The sequence below is a fragment of the Bos indicus genome, chromosome 3, assembly GCF_029378745.1.
Source record: "Bos indicus isolate NIAB-ARS_2022 breed Sahiwal x Tharparkar chromosome 3, NIAB-ARS_B.indTharparkar_mat_pri_1.0, whole genome shotgun sequence".
Lineage (NCBI taxonomy): Eukaryota > Metazoa > Chordata > Mammalia > Artiodactyla > Bovidae > Bos > Bos indicus.
In genome coordinates, this window is record NC_091762.1 from 11520755 (window position 1) to 11536705 (window position 15951).

Sequence of the window (15951 nt, forward strand, 5' to 3'; positions counted from 1 at the left end):
CTCATTATTAGTGTATAGGAATGCAAGGGATTTCTGTGTGTTGATTTTATATCCTGCAACTTTGCTATATTCATTGATTAGATTTTCTATTACATCCTCAGTAAGACTGGACCAGAAAAAAAAACCCACCCTACTAAACAGGAAGATAAAAAGAAATCTTGTGGTTACTTTATGCTCTAGCTAGAATTTTTTTTTAAATTATTCTTAGAAAAAACATGATCGCAGGTTTTCCTTCACATGAATTTAACATTGAATAATATTCACTCAATTTGAAATGCCCAACTCAGGAAACTAATATTAATAAGTGGTTCTAGGCAAGAAAGGATGAATAGAGTGCAGAGAATTTTTATGACAGTGAAAATTCTCTTTACAATATTAAATGAAGGATACATTTATCCAAACCCATGCAATATACAACACCAAGAGTGAATTCTGAGGTAAGCTGTGGACTTTGGGTGATTATGATGTGTCAATGTAGATTATCCTTGGTAAAAAAAAAAAAGCGCCATATTGAAAGTGATGTTGATGATGGTGAGGAAATGAGTATGTATGGGCAAATTGTACACTTTCCTCTCAATTTCCTTGTATCCCTAAAAACTGCTCTAAAACATAGTCTTAAAACAAATTTTAAAATTTACATTGGTAGCAATAAATTGTGAAACGAAAAAGGAGTTCTAAACAATCAATAAAAAAGAAAAACAAATCTGATCAATTTATGCTAGAGACAGACTGAATGATCTTTTCGTTTCCTGGAGAAAATGATATAACAAATTGCTATCATAAAAGGCAATCAAAAAGCATGTAGCTAAACATGTAGGGGATATACTATTAGAGGTATGTCTATGTTAATTTCAAAATTATCTTATTTTTCTGAATAATATATTTCTGGTATTTGTCAACTTTTAAAAAACCTGAAGTTTACTGTCATTTCTCTCATGTCTTATAAGTCTTAGCTATCTTACAACAACAACAAAGAAGTGGCTCTAAGCTGGTCACTTGGCAGAAGCAAAAAAACAAGGAAAATTTAGGGATCCACAGATAATGCAGTCTTCTTTTGTCTAATATAGGTAATGCTTGTTTCGCACACTTTCAATACACACAAATTTTAGTTACCAGGGTTTCTTTAAATAACACCAATTCCCCAACAGCATGGCTCAAATTTCAGTTGCCACATTATATTAAATGTAAGTAAAGTACAAAATTACTAATTTTTAGTTTCATGAATCACTATGGAAATAACTAAATAATCCATAATCACTATGGAAATAATCACTATGGAATAATAAATAAGCATGCAATCAATAACTAATGATATCACTGACAAATCACTATGAATCACTATGGAAATAACTAAATAATCCATAATCACTATTGAAATAATCACTATGGAAATAATAAATAAGCATGCAATCAATAACTAATGATATCACTGACAAATCACAACCCTTCACAAAGTTTATCATTGAGTATTATTCCTTTCCATGAACAGACATCAAAGGGTATGCTTGATTGTTTCCTTGTATTTCAATAATAAATTCTGTGACATATTAAATGAATAATAATAAAACAATGAATTGACCAACAAATATAAAAATGAAAATGCTGGAAATGAGATTTGAACTGAATGTTAACGAAGTCATTGAAGAAATAGCTGGCCTGAAGAAGATGGATATTGCCACTGGTTGAGAAATTATAGATATGAACCCAGATAGAGGAACTTATCAACATAAATGAGGAGAATGGTTGTTATAAAATTGATGAACGTGTCTCAAATGAAGTTATGCCTGTGGAAGACTTCAGTTTTAAGGAAATTTCAGAGATACTCCCCAAAACTGAAAACAAGTATAAAATGTTGGAACCTGATTCAAACTTAGAAAGAATTATGAAAATTCACCAAGGCATAGAAAAAATATTTTATAAATTATATGATAAGAATAAAGTAAGCACGGGTCAAACGACTGTTGGTAAATTTTTACAAAGAATAAAAACACTCATTCTGGATGTTAAGTTTGTAACTCTGTAGACATTACTTTGCCAACAAAGGTCTGTCTAGTCAAGGCTATGGTTTTTCCAGTGGTCATGTATGGATGTGAGATTTGGACTATAAAGAAAGCTGAGCCCCAAAGAATTGATGCTTTTGAACTGTGGTGTTGGAGAAGATTCTTGAGAATCCCTTGGACTTCAAGGAGATCCAACTAGTCCATCCTAAAGGAGATCAGTCCTGGGTGTTCATTGGAAGGACTGATGTTGAAGCTGAAATTCCAATACTTTGGCCACCTCACGCAAAGAGTTGACTCATTGGAAAAGGCTCTGATGCTGGAGGGATTGGGGGCAGGAGGAGAAGGGGACCACAGAGGATGAGATGGCTGGATGGCATCACAGACTCAATGGATGTGAGTTTGAGTGAACTCCAGGAGTTGGTGATGGACAGGGAGGCCTGGCATGCTCGATTCATGGAGTCGCAAAGAGTCAGACATAACTGAGCAACTGAACTGAACTGAACTGAACTGATAGGTTTTATGTCATCAAGTTCTTATTTTCCTTTGTCTTTAGAAACTTTTTGAATTTCTTTTTGATTTCATTGGTTGTTTAGATGCCCTTTGTTTAGTGTCCACATGCCTGTGTTTTTGTAGGGATTCTTTTTGTAGTTGATTTCTAATCTCATAGCATTGTGATCAATTATTTTTATAGCAATCAGAAAAGATCCTTGATATGATTTCAATTTTCTTAGCTTTACTGAGGTTTGTTTCATGGCCCAGCATGTGATCAGTCCTGGAGAATGTTCCATGTGCTCTTGAGAAGAAAGTGTATTCTGCTGCTTTTGGATAGAATGCTCAATAAATATCAGTAGAGTCTATCTATTCTAATATGCTCTTTAAGGCATGTATCTCCTTTCTGTCTGGATGCTCTGTCTATTAATGGGCAAAGCATGTTAATGTCACCCACTATTATTATGTTACTGCCAATTTCTCCTTTTAGGTCTGTTAATATTTGCCTCATATATTGTGGTGCACCTATGCTGGGTAGATATATATTTGCAATTGCTATATCTTCTTCTTGGATTGATTCCTTGATCATTCAGTTCAGTTCAGTCGCTCAGTCGTGTCCGACTCTTCACGACCCCATGAATTGCAGCATGCTAGGCCTCCCTGTCCATCACCAACTTCTGGAGTTCACTCAGATTCACGTCCATCGAGTCAGTGATGCCATCCAGCCATCTCATCCTCTGTCGTCCCCTTCTCCTCCTGCCTCCAATCCCTCCCAGCATCAGAGTCTTTTCCAACGAGTCAACTCTTCGCATGAGGTGGCCAAAGTACTAGAGTTTCAGCTTTAGCATCATTCCTTCCAAAGAAATCCCAGGGCTGATCTCCTTCAGAATGGACTGGTTGGATCTCCTTGCAGTCCATGGGACTCTTAAGAGTCTTCTCCAACACCACAGTTCAAAAGCATCAATTCTTCGGCGCTTATGCAGTGTCATTCTTTGTCTCTTGTAATAGTCTTTATTTTAAAGTCTATTTTATCTAAGTATTGCTACTCCAGCTTTCTGATTTCCATTTACATGGAATATCTTTTTCTATGTCCTCACTTTCAGTCAGTTTGTGTCTCTAGATCTGAAGTGGGTCTCTTGTGTATATACAAGCCTTGTGTTTTTATCCATTCAGCCAGTCTATGAATTTTGGTTGAAGTATCTAATCCACTTATATTTAAGGTGATTATCAATAAGTATGTTTTTATTGCCAGTTTGATGACTGTTTTGTATTTTTTTTTTTATAGGTCTTTTTTCTACCTTACTCTTTAGTCCTCTTCTCTTGCAATTTGATGACTATCTTTAGTGTTGCATTTGGATTCCTTTTTCTTTTGTGTGTTTGTCTATTATAGATTTTTGATTTGTAGTTACCATGAGGTTTTGACATAGTAGCCCCAGAGCCCCCATTTATTTTATGTACACACACATACACACATATGGTTGTTTTAAGTTGCTGATCTCTTAATTTCAAGTGCATTTCAAACATCCTGCATTTGTACCCTCCCTTCTCACAGTTACTGGTTTAAATATTTGTGTGTAGATGATTTTCTATCTTTACTGTATGTTTGCCTTTTCCGTGAGGTTTCCCATTTCATAACTATTTTGTTTCTAATTGTGGCCTTTTCTTTTCTGCTTATAGAAGTTCTTTTAGCATTTGTTGTAAAGCTTGTTTGGTGGTGCCAAATTCTTTTAGATTTTGCATGTATGCTTTTACTTTTTCTGTAAAATCTGAATGAGAGTCTTGTTGCATAGAGTATTTTTATTTGTAGGATATTCTTCCTTCCATCTCTTTTTGTCTAAATTTCTACTTGCATTTTAATATCTGTGGAAGGTTAATTATGTTTCTTGACCTGGGAGAAGTGGTCTTCTATAACAGATGCATTATATGTTCCATAAGTACACTATCCTTTCATCACCCAAGGGCCAGGTACCAGCTGATGCCAAGGAAAGTTCTGATCTGTGTTCGCAGAACTTGGTTCTGCAGGTTGCTGGTTTGTAGGGGTTTTGTTTCTGATGTCTGCCCTAAGGTGTGTGAGGCTGGTCTAGACACTTTTGCAGGTTTCCTCATGGGAGGGACTGGTGCCTACCCATTGGTGAATCGAGGTGAGTCTTTGCCCTCTGGTGGGCAGGGCTGCATCAAGCGGCAAGGCTAGAAGTGCCATGGGCTCAGGAAGTCTATAAGCAGCCTGTCTGCTGATGGATGAAGCTGTGTTTCTCTCATGTTGATTGTTTGGCCTGAGACATCTCAGCAATGGAACCTAAAGGCTGTTGGGTGGGGCCAAGTCTTAACGCCAAAATGGTGGCTTCCAGGAAAGCTCACAGATGAATATTCTTCAGTACCTCCACCACCAGCGTCTTTGTCCCCACACTGGGCCACAGCTGCCCCCACCTCCCCATGAGACCCTCTAAAACCAGTTGGCAGGTCTGGCCTGGGCCCCTATAAAGCCATTGCTTTTTCCCTTGGGTCCTGGTATGCATGAGACCTTGCATTCACCCTTCAAGAGTAAAGTTTCTGTTTCCTATGGAGCACCTGCATTCAAGCCCCACTAGCCTTCAAAACCAAATCCTCTGGAGCCTCTTCCTCCCAAGGCCAGATCCCCAGGCTGGGCATCCTGATGTGGAACTTAATGCTCTCTATCCTGAAGGAGAACTTCTGTGATATAATTGTTCTCCAGGTTGTAGGTTTTCCACTTGGGAAGTGTGGCATTTGATTATGTCACAAGGATGCCCTCCCTACCATTTTGTTGGGTTTCTTCTTTATGTTTTTGGATATAGAATATCTTTTTTGGTAGGTTCGGTAGTCTTTTTTACTGATGGTTGTTCAGCAGTTAGTTGTGATTTTGATGTGCTCCTGACAGGGGATGAACTCAAGGTCCTTTTACTCTGTCATCTTGTTAAGGTCCCACTGAAAGGGTGATATTTACATTGACCATTAAATGTTGAATGTAAGTTTCCGCAATAGACCTTGGTAGATAGAATGCAGCCTGGGTAGGGAAACCAGCATCAGCAAAGCACTTAGACATGAAACAACATAGCAAGACTAAGGATGATCTTTCATATATTAATTTATTCTTCATTTTCACAAGAATTTTTTCTCTATAGTTACAACAAAGGTTCCAGAAGCCTTTGTTAATTCTTTCCTGCATTGAATTTATTCTTCTAAACTACAGACACCAACCTTTCATTTTATTCAAAATGAGTGAGAATGTATGGTAAAATTTTACCCCAACTTTCTATGTATCTTATAGATCTTCTTTGGTTTTTGTGTGTAAGTTAAACCTCCCTAGTAGATTCGATGTAGAAAAATTACTTTTTGTACTTTGGATTTATCTCAGTGAAATGAATTATTAAATATTTCACTCTATCATTTTCCTAGAAGTTTACTATGATTTCTTTTTTCAAATTAATTAATTTTTAATTGGAGAATAATTACTTTACAATACTGTGGTGGTTTTTGCCGTACATAGACATGAATCAGCCATGGGTGCACATGTAAATAGCAATTTCATATAAATTTCAGATGATGATTGCATTTGCTTCCTTGCCTTAGAAAATTTATAGATAAAAATGAACTTATATACAAATAACATGGGTGCTATTGTCAAAATTTTTATTTACTCTTAGCAAAAAATAAATAATGCATATGTGTCAATACAATGAAAAAAAAGTAAAGAGTTATAGGTAAACCTTTCATAAACCAAAATTATTAACTTTAAATTGATATTTAGCTAACATTCTGGATTAGTTAGGATCAAATTTGACTCCAAGTAACAGAAAATTAAAATGGAAGAAATATCTTTTAAAAGATACAGATATTTAAAAAAAAAAAAAAGATAAATTTCTCTTGTGAAAAGACTAGAAGTAACCAATTCAGATTTGTTATGTCATTTCATTGTTACAGAGTTGGTTCCAGTTTCCTCTTTTGCTTTGAGGGTTTTTTTTTTTTTTTGGTGGGTATTTTTGTTTTGCTTTGTTTTGTTTTGTCCTTTACCATGCCTGAGCCTCACTCCAAAGGCAATCCCATTCTCTGAAACGGATGCCAGAGGTCCATCCATCAAACCCATATTATGCTGACAATAAAGAGAAAGGAAAAAGCTGAGCACACTCACCACCTTCCAATACTTCAGATCCCTTTGCAAAAGTTGTCAAATTGCATTGACTTGAGAGCACAGTCACATAACCACAACCAGTTAAAAAGGTGGTGAGATATATAATTTTATTCTGTCCAGCTAATGATTAAGCAGTTGATTTATTCTGGAGGAAGTGCAAAATAGATTTCATGAAAAAAATCAGTGGTCTTTGCCATATAGCACCATTTGGCAATTCAACTGTCAATTTAGGGACATAAGTTAACAATTTGACTTAAATAGGTCATCTGGATATAGATCACTTTTTCAAAGACCATGGATGTTTTACTTAGGACACTTTAGATCAAAATTAAGGCTCATCCTCATTTTAAATATTTCCCTTTCTCAAGTTCTGTCTAGTATTCTCTCTGAAGTGGAAATTGCTGTGCATTGGGAATGGACAGAGTTGCAGGTAGGCCAACAAGTGCCTTTATATTAGAGCAGAGCCAAATTATATCTTGAGAAGAATCTTGGTCCTTGCTACAAGTACTACCAGCCTCCTGGGAGCAAACTTGAGATTCAAACAACAGGCCATGAGTGATCTCCAAAAGTTACAAGAAATTGCCAATTGCAAATTCCACCTACAACTCCACTGATTAAAGTTACTACTCTGCATTTATCAGATTATATAAAACTGTCATACATATGGTATATATTCGAGTAACAATCTAAAAGTCTCTGTTGCTTAAAAAGATTCAAATTATTTCTACATAAACAATATTTATGGAAGACTTACAGTCTACTCATTTCTGTAGGTTATGTAAGATCTTCTATTGAATTTTCCAGAGCATCAAAGAACTGCACAGGTGAACCAGATCCTATGTGCTGCATAGAGTTATTTTCTCCATTTAATTTTTAATGTATTTTAGACTGATATGCTCCCCCTACTTTGAGACTACAAACCAACAGGCCTGTGAACCTCATGAAGTTTACTGAAAGAACTTTCCTAAGAATATTGTTCCCTGAACCAAACAGTTTCTTCTCTATGGAAACTGACAAAAGAAATTTCCTTGAGGCCTCAGGACCAGGAAGAGCTGTCTTTACTGAACAACATATTTGTCTGTTTCTTCTAGACTCTGTGACTATGTAATTGATCAGTCTCACTCATCTTGTAGTCCTCTAATAATCCATGACCCACATATAGCCTATGCATAGGGTACCATGACACTTTCTTTTATAAGTTAATCCTTCTTGGGGTTAGCTTGTTTTACCGGCCACATATTCCCTTGGATTCTATTTCCATATTATAGCTGACATACTTTCAATATTATGTGCAAGTTTTATAAGTAATTTTTAATTATTTTTAGAGCTAACAAGTTACTGTGAATTTAAGTAGTATGATTTGGAGGCCTTCTGAAAATTCCAGTATTAAGTAGCTGAAGCTTTGTTTTAATCTCTACTGTCACCAAGTGGTAAAATATAGAAATGTATCCCTATCTAGAGCTTTTGTGAAAGTGTGAAAGTGCTAGTTGCTCAGTCATGTCCTACTCTTTGCCACCCCACGGACTCTAGCCTGCCAGGCTCCTCTGTCCATGAAATTCTCTAGGCAAGAATACTGGCGTGGGTATCCATTCACTCCACCAGGGGATCTTCCCAACCCAGGGTTCGAACTCAGGTCTCCAGCATTGGCAGGTGTATTCTTTATCATCTGAGCTACCAAGGAACCCCCATTTATAACTTTAATGATTGCAAAAACCTTAACATTTTAAATCAGAGAGTCTTGAGGTCGCAGATATTTCAATACTTTTCGTAGATATAAAAGTATTTTATTGCATAGTTTTGCTATAAAACTATGCAAACTATTGCATGAAGTGCAGTCTCTCAGTCGTGTCCAACTCTTTGTGATCCCATGGACTCTACCAGGTTCCTCTGTCCCTGGAATTCTCCAGGCAAGAATACTGGAGTGGGTTTCCATTTCCTTCTCCAGGGGATATTCCCGACCCAGGAATCGAACCCAGGTCTCCTGCACTCCAGGGAGACACTTTACCATCTGAGCCACCAGGGAGTTTGCTATAAAACTAACAATATTGCGTAGTTTTGTGTTTGTTTTCCCTATTAAGATACTGCCTATTAGGAAACCCATTATCCTAATTCAAAATGTGGTGCTGGAGAGGACTCTTGAGAGATGCCTGACTAGCAAGGAGATCAAACCAGTAAATCGTAAAGGAAATCAACCCTGAATGTTCATTGGAAGGACCGATGCTGAAGCTGAAGCTCCAATACTTTGGCCACCTGATGCAAAGATCCCACTCGTTGGAAAAGATCCTGGCTCTGGAAAAGATTGAAGACAAAAGGAGAAGAGGGCAACAGAGAATAAGATGGTTGAATGGCATCACCAACTCAATGGACATGAGTTTGAGCAAACTCTGGGGGATGGTGAAGGACAGGGAGGCCTGGCATGCTTCAGTTCATGGGGTCACAAAGAGTCAGACACAACTTAGCAACTGAGCAAATACGAATTCAGTCTCTATTCTATACAGCATCATTAAACATTTTCCAACTGTTGTTTTGTTGTGTTGTATTTTGCCTTTAGAATCATTAGTGCATTGTTGAATTATTCTCCATTTGTGATTCATGGATATCATTTGGTCTGAGCAGACTTCCTCTGTAAATGGCTTGATTGATTGACTTATCCCCATTCTCTTCTCTTCCCCACATTCTTATGTTTCTGTATGTTATTATAAAATGTGATGCTGTTTCTGATGAAAGTAATTGTAAACAACACAACCAGATAGGAGAATATACCATGTTTATTGCTTGGAAAAATTAATATTGGTAAAATGACCACACTACCCAAGGCACTGCACAATTTCAATGCAATCTCTATAAAGTACCAATGGAATTTTTTCATGAAACTAGAACAAATAATTTCAAGTATGAAAACACCAGTCAGTTCAGTTCAGTTCAGTCGCTCAGTTGTGTCCAGCTCTTTGCGACCCTATGAATCATAGCACAAAAGACCTCAAATAGCCAAAACAGTCTTGACAAAGAGCTGGAGGTATTTATGCTCCTTGATTTCAGTGAAGTGAAAGTGAAAGCATCAGTCACTCAGTTGTGTCCAACTCTTTGCAACCATGTGGACTGTATGGAGCCTGCCAGGCTCCTCTGTCCTTGGGATTCTCTAGGCAAGAATACTAGAGTGGGTTGCCATTTCCTTCTCCAGGGGATCTTCCCAACCCAGGGACTGAACCCCGGTCTCCTACATTGCAGGCAGATTCTTTACTGTCTGAGTCACCATAGAAGCCCTCTTGACTTCAGAATACATTACAAAGCTATGGTAATCAAAACAATACGATATTGATAGAAAAAGAGACACAAAGATCAATGGCACAGAATAGAGACCCCAGAATTAAACCCATGGTCAATTAATCTACTCCAAAGGAAGCAAGAATATACAATAAGGAAAAGGAAGCCTCTATAATAAGTGGTACTTGGAAAGCTAGATAAATGTAAATAAAATGGAATTAGAATATTGTCTCACATCATACACAAAAATAAAATGGAATGAGACCTAAATATGAGACAAAAACCCATAAAACTCCTAGAAAAAAACAGGCTGAACACTCTTTGACATAAACTGCAGCAATATTTCCTTTGTTTCCTGAGACAATGGAAACTAAGGCAAAAATAAACAGACAGGACCGAATTAAACAAAAGTTTTTGCACAGAACAGGAAACCATGAACAAAATGAAAAGACAACCTACCCTAAATGGGAGCGCTTATTTGCAAATGACATGACCCAGTGAGGGGTTAATCAGAATACACAAACATTTCATACAACTCAGTATCATTAAACAATCCAATTTACAAAAAAATAGGAAGAAGACCTAAACAGATATTTTTCCCAAAAAGACATACAAACTAGCAAGGCAAAAATTTTCAGCTCAGAACACAGTGGTGATATTTCTCTCCCCTACTACTTTATGCTCAATTTGCTCCTGATGCAAGATAAGTGCTTAATAATTATTTGTTGAATTGATCAATAAATCCTAAAATAACTGAAGTCTCTCCATGGCTTTCTCAACTCACACTGCCAATTTCGCTTATTAGTCATAAAGAGTCTATCTTCACTATTCACCAATTCTGCATGTGCTTATTTATCTGTCTGCTAAAATTTATTTTTAATGCTCAAATAAATACTCACAATGCTTTCACAGTCATTCATGGATGTGTGCAGAGTGGTACGAAATACCACCTGCCTCACAAGTTCCCAGACGAGAAAGGTGACTCCCTGCATTTTTCAGGTCTAAAACTGTAAACATATGCTTTCCACCATCTACTTAGGCCACATTTCCTGTGCATCTGTGCTCTTTGATGGTGATGTTGCTGTTTAAAACAGTCCTAAGGCAAAATGTTGAAGTGTTGTCTGGTGTTCCTAAGCACAGAAAGGTTGGGACATGTCTTATGAAGAAAACACACATGTAGATAAAGTTTTGTTCAAGTGCACATTGTAGGATTGTGAGCCATGAGTTCAGTGTTAATGAATCAACAGTGCAGTAAATCCAGGAAAACGGAAGGAAATTTATTGATTAGTAAGTGGAGCCACTCCAGAAAGCATTAAAGTAACATCTACAATGTTATGATGAAGCTCCTGAAGAGATGGGGAAAGAGCTAGATTTGTGGATTCTTGAGGTGTGACTGATTTTTGTTTGTTTCCTTTTTTTTGTTGTTGTTTTTAAAAGTATAGTGGACAGCACAGTGGTATGGCTGAAAGTCAAAGAAATTTATGATAGTGTTACCCAAGACCAAGAAAAGATTAAACACTTGGCTGGTATTTTATCATTAAGAAATACTGTATATAATTAATAGATTATTTTGAAATATATATATTTGCAGAATCACACATAAAGCTATGTATTTATTAGCTGATGAAAAATATTGTGACCAGAAGCTCATTGGAACCAAACCCTGCATTTGCCCTAGAAGCAATGGCTCAATTTTCACTAAATCAGCATTTCCTGTAAATTTAACACAACATCATGAATAACAAGAATATGTTTTATGTAATCTCCTTGCCTTGATCAAGACTCTTGCCTTGATCCTCAGTCCTGAGGATCAATACTCTTGTTCTTTTTGCTTGACTTTTCTTTTCTCTTCAGGGAAATACTCCCACCAGTACTTCTCAGGCATCACTCATGTAAGTGCTCCTGGAATTTAAAGGCAACTATGAACCCCTTCTGATTTTGCTAAAATGCAAATTATGATTCATGATGTCTAAGAAGAGATCCAAGACCCAATATTTATAACAATTTCCAAGATGATAATTCTGGTTCTCATCCATGAACCACCCTGAAAATAAGGGTCTATATTCTGCCTTCCTCTTTCTGTTTAGAATACTTGGAGCAACACTTCATCCCAATAGGTCTGTAGAGTTAAATAATTAGAATTGTCAGAGGCAAAACTCTGTTTTTCCTCAGGAGCTCAGAGAAATCGCTAAGGAACTAGAAATTTTTGAAATTTCTTGGTCAAGTGAGAAGGACTTTAGTCAGAAGAGCATCAGATGTCTCAACTACTACAAAATAGCAGGAAAGAAATAGAAGTTTAAAAGGCTATAACATTGAAATAAATTTAACACAGATTTTTATGGAGAACATATCACACACAGGTAAGACATTTTGTGAACTTTGTTCTCAAGAGCTTAAAAACTTGAAGGGAGAAAGAGAACTAGACAGTGGCCACAAAGGATCTGAAGTGAGGAGGAGATTTACCAAAGTCCAGTTAAATTTTGCTGGGAATTCAGACGAGGCAGAGACAGCTTTCACTGGTGAATCAGGAAAGGCCCTTTGGATGAAGTGACATCTGAAATAAGCCTAATGATCCATTGACATTTGAGTATGTGAAGGATCCTAGGACTGTATTCCATTCAGAATTTAAATTATGAATTTTTAAGTCCCAAACCTAGGTTAGAACAACAAATCTGGCAAAATTACACTTGTTATTGCTTGTATTAACAGCTGATCATTCAGCAGGAAAAAAGCAGCATCTAAAGAAGTTGTACAAATAGAGTGGAAAAACCATCATCATGCGTCCTAGGTTCCTGGGCTGCTGGGACCTCTTTCCAAAGGGAGAAGTGTGTTTGAAGGTTTACAGCAAGTCCTGATGGGAACAGAGATTGAAGTCATTCTACATGAGGTGGAGGTGAGAAATGAGGGGAAAGAAGGAAAGGGGCTGGGAGGAGAAGAATGAGAAGAGAGAGAAAAACAGGCGGGCAGACACATGGGAACTGGGGGGAAGGCAGGACACAAAGAACTCACCAGCTCTTCCTAAGCCAAAATGCAAGACCTGCCAGGAGGACCAGGGGCACAATCATTGCCAAGATGATCCAGGCAGTGGAGCTGTGATGATCTGTGGGCGGGGTGCACACAAGGGTGTCTTCTCGAACCCACTCACTGTTTTGCTGCACTTCCATGCTTTCCCTTTGTTATTCAAGTGTCTGCCTCAACAATCTCCTTCTTCCCTATTTCCTCTCTTATCCCTCCTCAGAGATGACTCCATCTAACCTCCTTTCCTATATCTATGGGGCTCTCGTTTTCAACTCCCATATTTCTTATTTTTATTCCTTTTGGGTCTGGACTGCCTAGAATCCCCAATTTTTCACCTGACTCTCTTAGTCTGCTTGAGGACCACCTATTCCCATCCCGGCGGGGCCCCAGTTTTTCCTCACCCCAGTAGAGGATGATGTCCTGGCCTCCTAGACTGCTGTGCCTCACCCGGCAACTCAGGCCAGATGCCTCACTGGCTTCCACATCCAAGGAAACCCGAAGATACCATGTCCCATCAGCGTTAGGCAAGACGTCACTTCTCTGAGTGCCCTGTTGCTCCTGCTCACCCCGCATCCACATCACCCAAATGGGCTTTGGGTAGAAGCCAGAGACGTGACAAACCAGCATCAGTTGGCCAGGGCCAGGACTGGGGCCCGGGGACAGCCAGGCCTCTGGTCGTACTGCAGACGACAGGGAAGATAGTCAGATGAGGACTCTAATGCAGATTCAGAGGTTCAAAGTTTCATGTCAGTTTAGATGGACATACTTTTCCCACTGTTAGCAATCTGTCAAACGTTATCACCTCCCCCACTTGGCTCTTTGTTAGCAAAATGAGAAGGTATGATTTTTAGAACAGAAAATTTGTGGAGGAAGGGTGCAGGTCTGACCTTGTCTCTGGAGATATGCCTTTCCTGCATCAAGAAGACTCAAGAGGAAACGTGGGCAGGTGTCACTGAGCAGCTTGTGTATTATTTCCTGGGTGCCTCGGTACAAATTGAATAGTGTGCAGACAAACTGAGCACTAATTCCACCCTCTGGAGAGGGTACCCATACATCTTTCTGGAAGCTTAGGAAGTCTGATCCTTGATAACCGATTCGCACAAAGCCTACTGAGGCATCTCTGATGTGCATCTCACAGCCACCTGCTATCTGCAGTTCAAAGGGATCTGGGGAAGAAAAGTTCTAAATTAGAAGAAAGAAGGAGTAGGAAAAATAAAATAAAATGAGTAATTAAAATATGATAGAAGCATAAGGGAGGATTTTACAAAATTTGAGGGAATAGAGTAAAATTTAGTTTGATTGGAAGTTCAGAGATTGGGAACTGGTTGGAGATGCAGAAAGAGATGAATGGCATGAGGGGCAAAGTATTTGAAGAAGGCATTGTAAACTATGTGGGTTAAAAAAAAAGGAAGGACTTAGTGTGAGAGATTTGGGATTATAATAATGTAGGATAAGTAGAACGCTGTAAGTTATAGTGAATATACAGACTGATCACTAAAGCGATTGAATGGGGGATAAAATCACACTTTAATAAGTGAATTAAGGAATGAGGAAGATGAGAGTGCCTGGTAAGGCTCAGAATTGATGGAGGCTGCTTATTAGAGAAAGAAGAAACTCACTGAGACACACACACACATCATAACTTGCACCATATCACCAACCCCCATTGAGGGAACTGAACTTACATTGAAGCTGCCATTGGCTGGCATGGTTGTGAAGTACCTGACCAAGTCTAATGAAGAATGTATGAAGTACATTTTCCACGTCCATCAACTCCTCATTACTGAAGTTGCCTTTGGACCAAGGACGCAGGTAAATGACTCTGTCAGAGTTGTTGTCCCAGGCATGAGTCTGCAACTCATCCAACCAAGCTGAGCCCAGATTTTGTGCAAAGAATTGGCTATAAAATGATGAGATCCGAATGATTTTGAAAGTGATTGGCTCCTGGAAGTCTAGGAAAAGAACAAAGAGAATGAGAAGGGGCACTGGAAAGGAGAGAAAACAGAGAAAGAAAGGTGCCAAAGACAGGAAACCCAGAATTTAGGGGAAAAGCAAGATACCTCAGCAAACATTTGGCAGCCCCACAGACCCATACATAGTAGACAACCTTCAAAAGAGCCGTGGACCTGGAGTCAGTGATACTGGAATGAAACTAGGCTGATATTCTCGATCTCTAGGTTGGGGAAACCACTCTATACACACATGCATACCACACATTCACACACACAAGCTCAAACAGGTGGATGTGCCCGGCTGCATGCATGCACACACACACACGCGCATACATACACACACATGTCTTTTTGAACAGAATTCTTACCATTCTCACTGTCACCACATGGGAGAAGAGACAGGAGCAATGCAATTTGCAGAAACAGCATCTCACTTGCAGATGTTCTTTCTCTCAGAAACGTCAGTCTTTGATTTCTGTTCTAAACAAACCTACCCCACAATACCTCTATTCTGACTTCCTTCTCCTACCAACAGGCAAAACTTCCCTTTAGTCAACATCTGAAAAAAGAAAAATCTGCTCCTTCCCTAAACCCTGGGCCACCTACTCAGATGCTCATTACCCTTCCAGTTCTGACTGTCCTATCTGACTTCCAGCTTCTCTTCCTGTCACCAGATTCCATCCTGTTTACCTTCCCCTAGTCTAACTTCTATGGACCAAGCTTTATATGGCACTGAAAAGTCAGTGGATAGAAGTCACTTTTCCCTTCATTCATATAATAAAACTGTGAAACTAAATGTCTTCCCAGCGACCTAGCTAATGTTCTCATGCCCCTGCTCTTCTCTGTCACACAGTCCTCCTTTTGCCTTTTTGAATATCTTCTCAACTATTCTCTTCCTCTTTCTTACCCTCACCCCACCTCATTCACATCTCTGACTTCTTATTGGTTGCTTTATTAGCTTTTTCAGAATTCCTTATGATTGCTTTGAAGAAACAGTATAAACTGACACCAATTCTCCATCATTCTTAGGGAAGAATCAAGTATGTAGACAGTAAACAATCAGTGGTTGCTAGGGTCTAGG

At 38.4% G+C, this 15951-nt stretch overlaps 1 protein-coding gene across 4 annotated transcripts; it reads right to left on the minus strand.

The window, feature by feature from the left end:
* Positions 1-5574: 5574 nt before the first annotated feature.
* LOC109578976 (T-cell surface glycoprotein CD1a-like) lies at positions 5575-15725 on the minus strand. Of its 4 annotated transcripts, XR_011565229.1 has the most exons (7): positions 15239-15725; positions 14604-14870; positions 13806-14084; positions 13320-13598; positions 12910-13000; positions 12364-12751; positions 9387-11802 (listed from the first exon to the last, which is right to left on the minus strand). XR_011565229.1 is itself a non-coding variant. In XM_070783950.1 (6 exons), coding segments are annotated over exons 1-6 (978 nt in total). In that variant the 5' UTR covers positions 15300-15725; the 3' UTR covers positions 5575-8924. The 4 variants fall into 4 exon arrangements, 3 of the variants coding, with proteins under 3 accessions (XP_070640051.1, XP_019843993.2, XP_019843988.2); XM_070783950.1 differs by lacking the exons at positions 9387-11802; positions 12364-12751 and adding an exon at positions 5575-8925; XM_019988434.2 differs by lacking the exon at positions 12364-12751.
* Positions 15726-15951: the final 226 nt, after the last annotated feature.

Bases quoted from the DNA above. Each gene is read 5' to 3' on its own strand.
- LOC109578976 (XM_019988429.2), bottom strand. From the start codon at position 15,299: ATGCTGTTTCTGCAAATTGCATTGCTCCTGTCTCTTCTCCCATGTGGT. The intron at 14,871-15,238 runs GTAAGAATTCTG...TTCTTTTCCTAG, and splicing joins ATGTGGTGACAGTGAGAATG to ACTTCCAGGAGCCAATCACT. The intron at 13,001-13,319 runs GTGAGGAAAAAC...CCCCGCCCACAG, and splicing joins GGACATCATCCTCTACTGGG to ATCATCACAGCTCCACTGCC.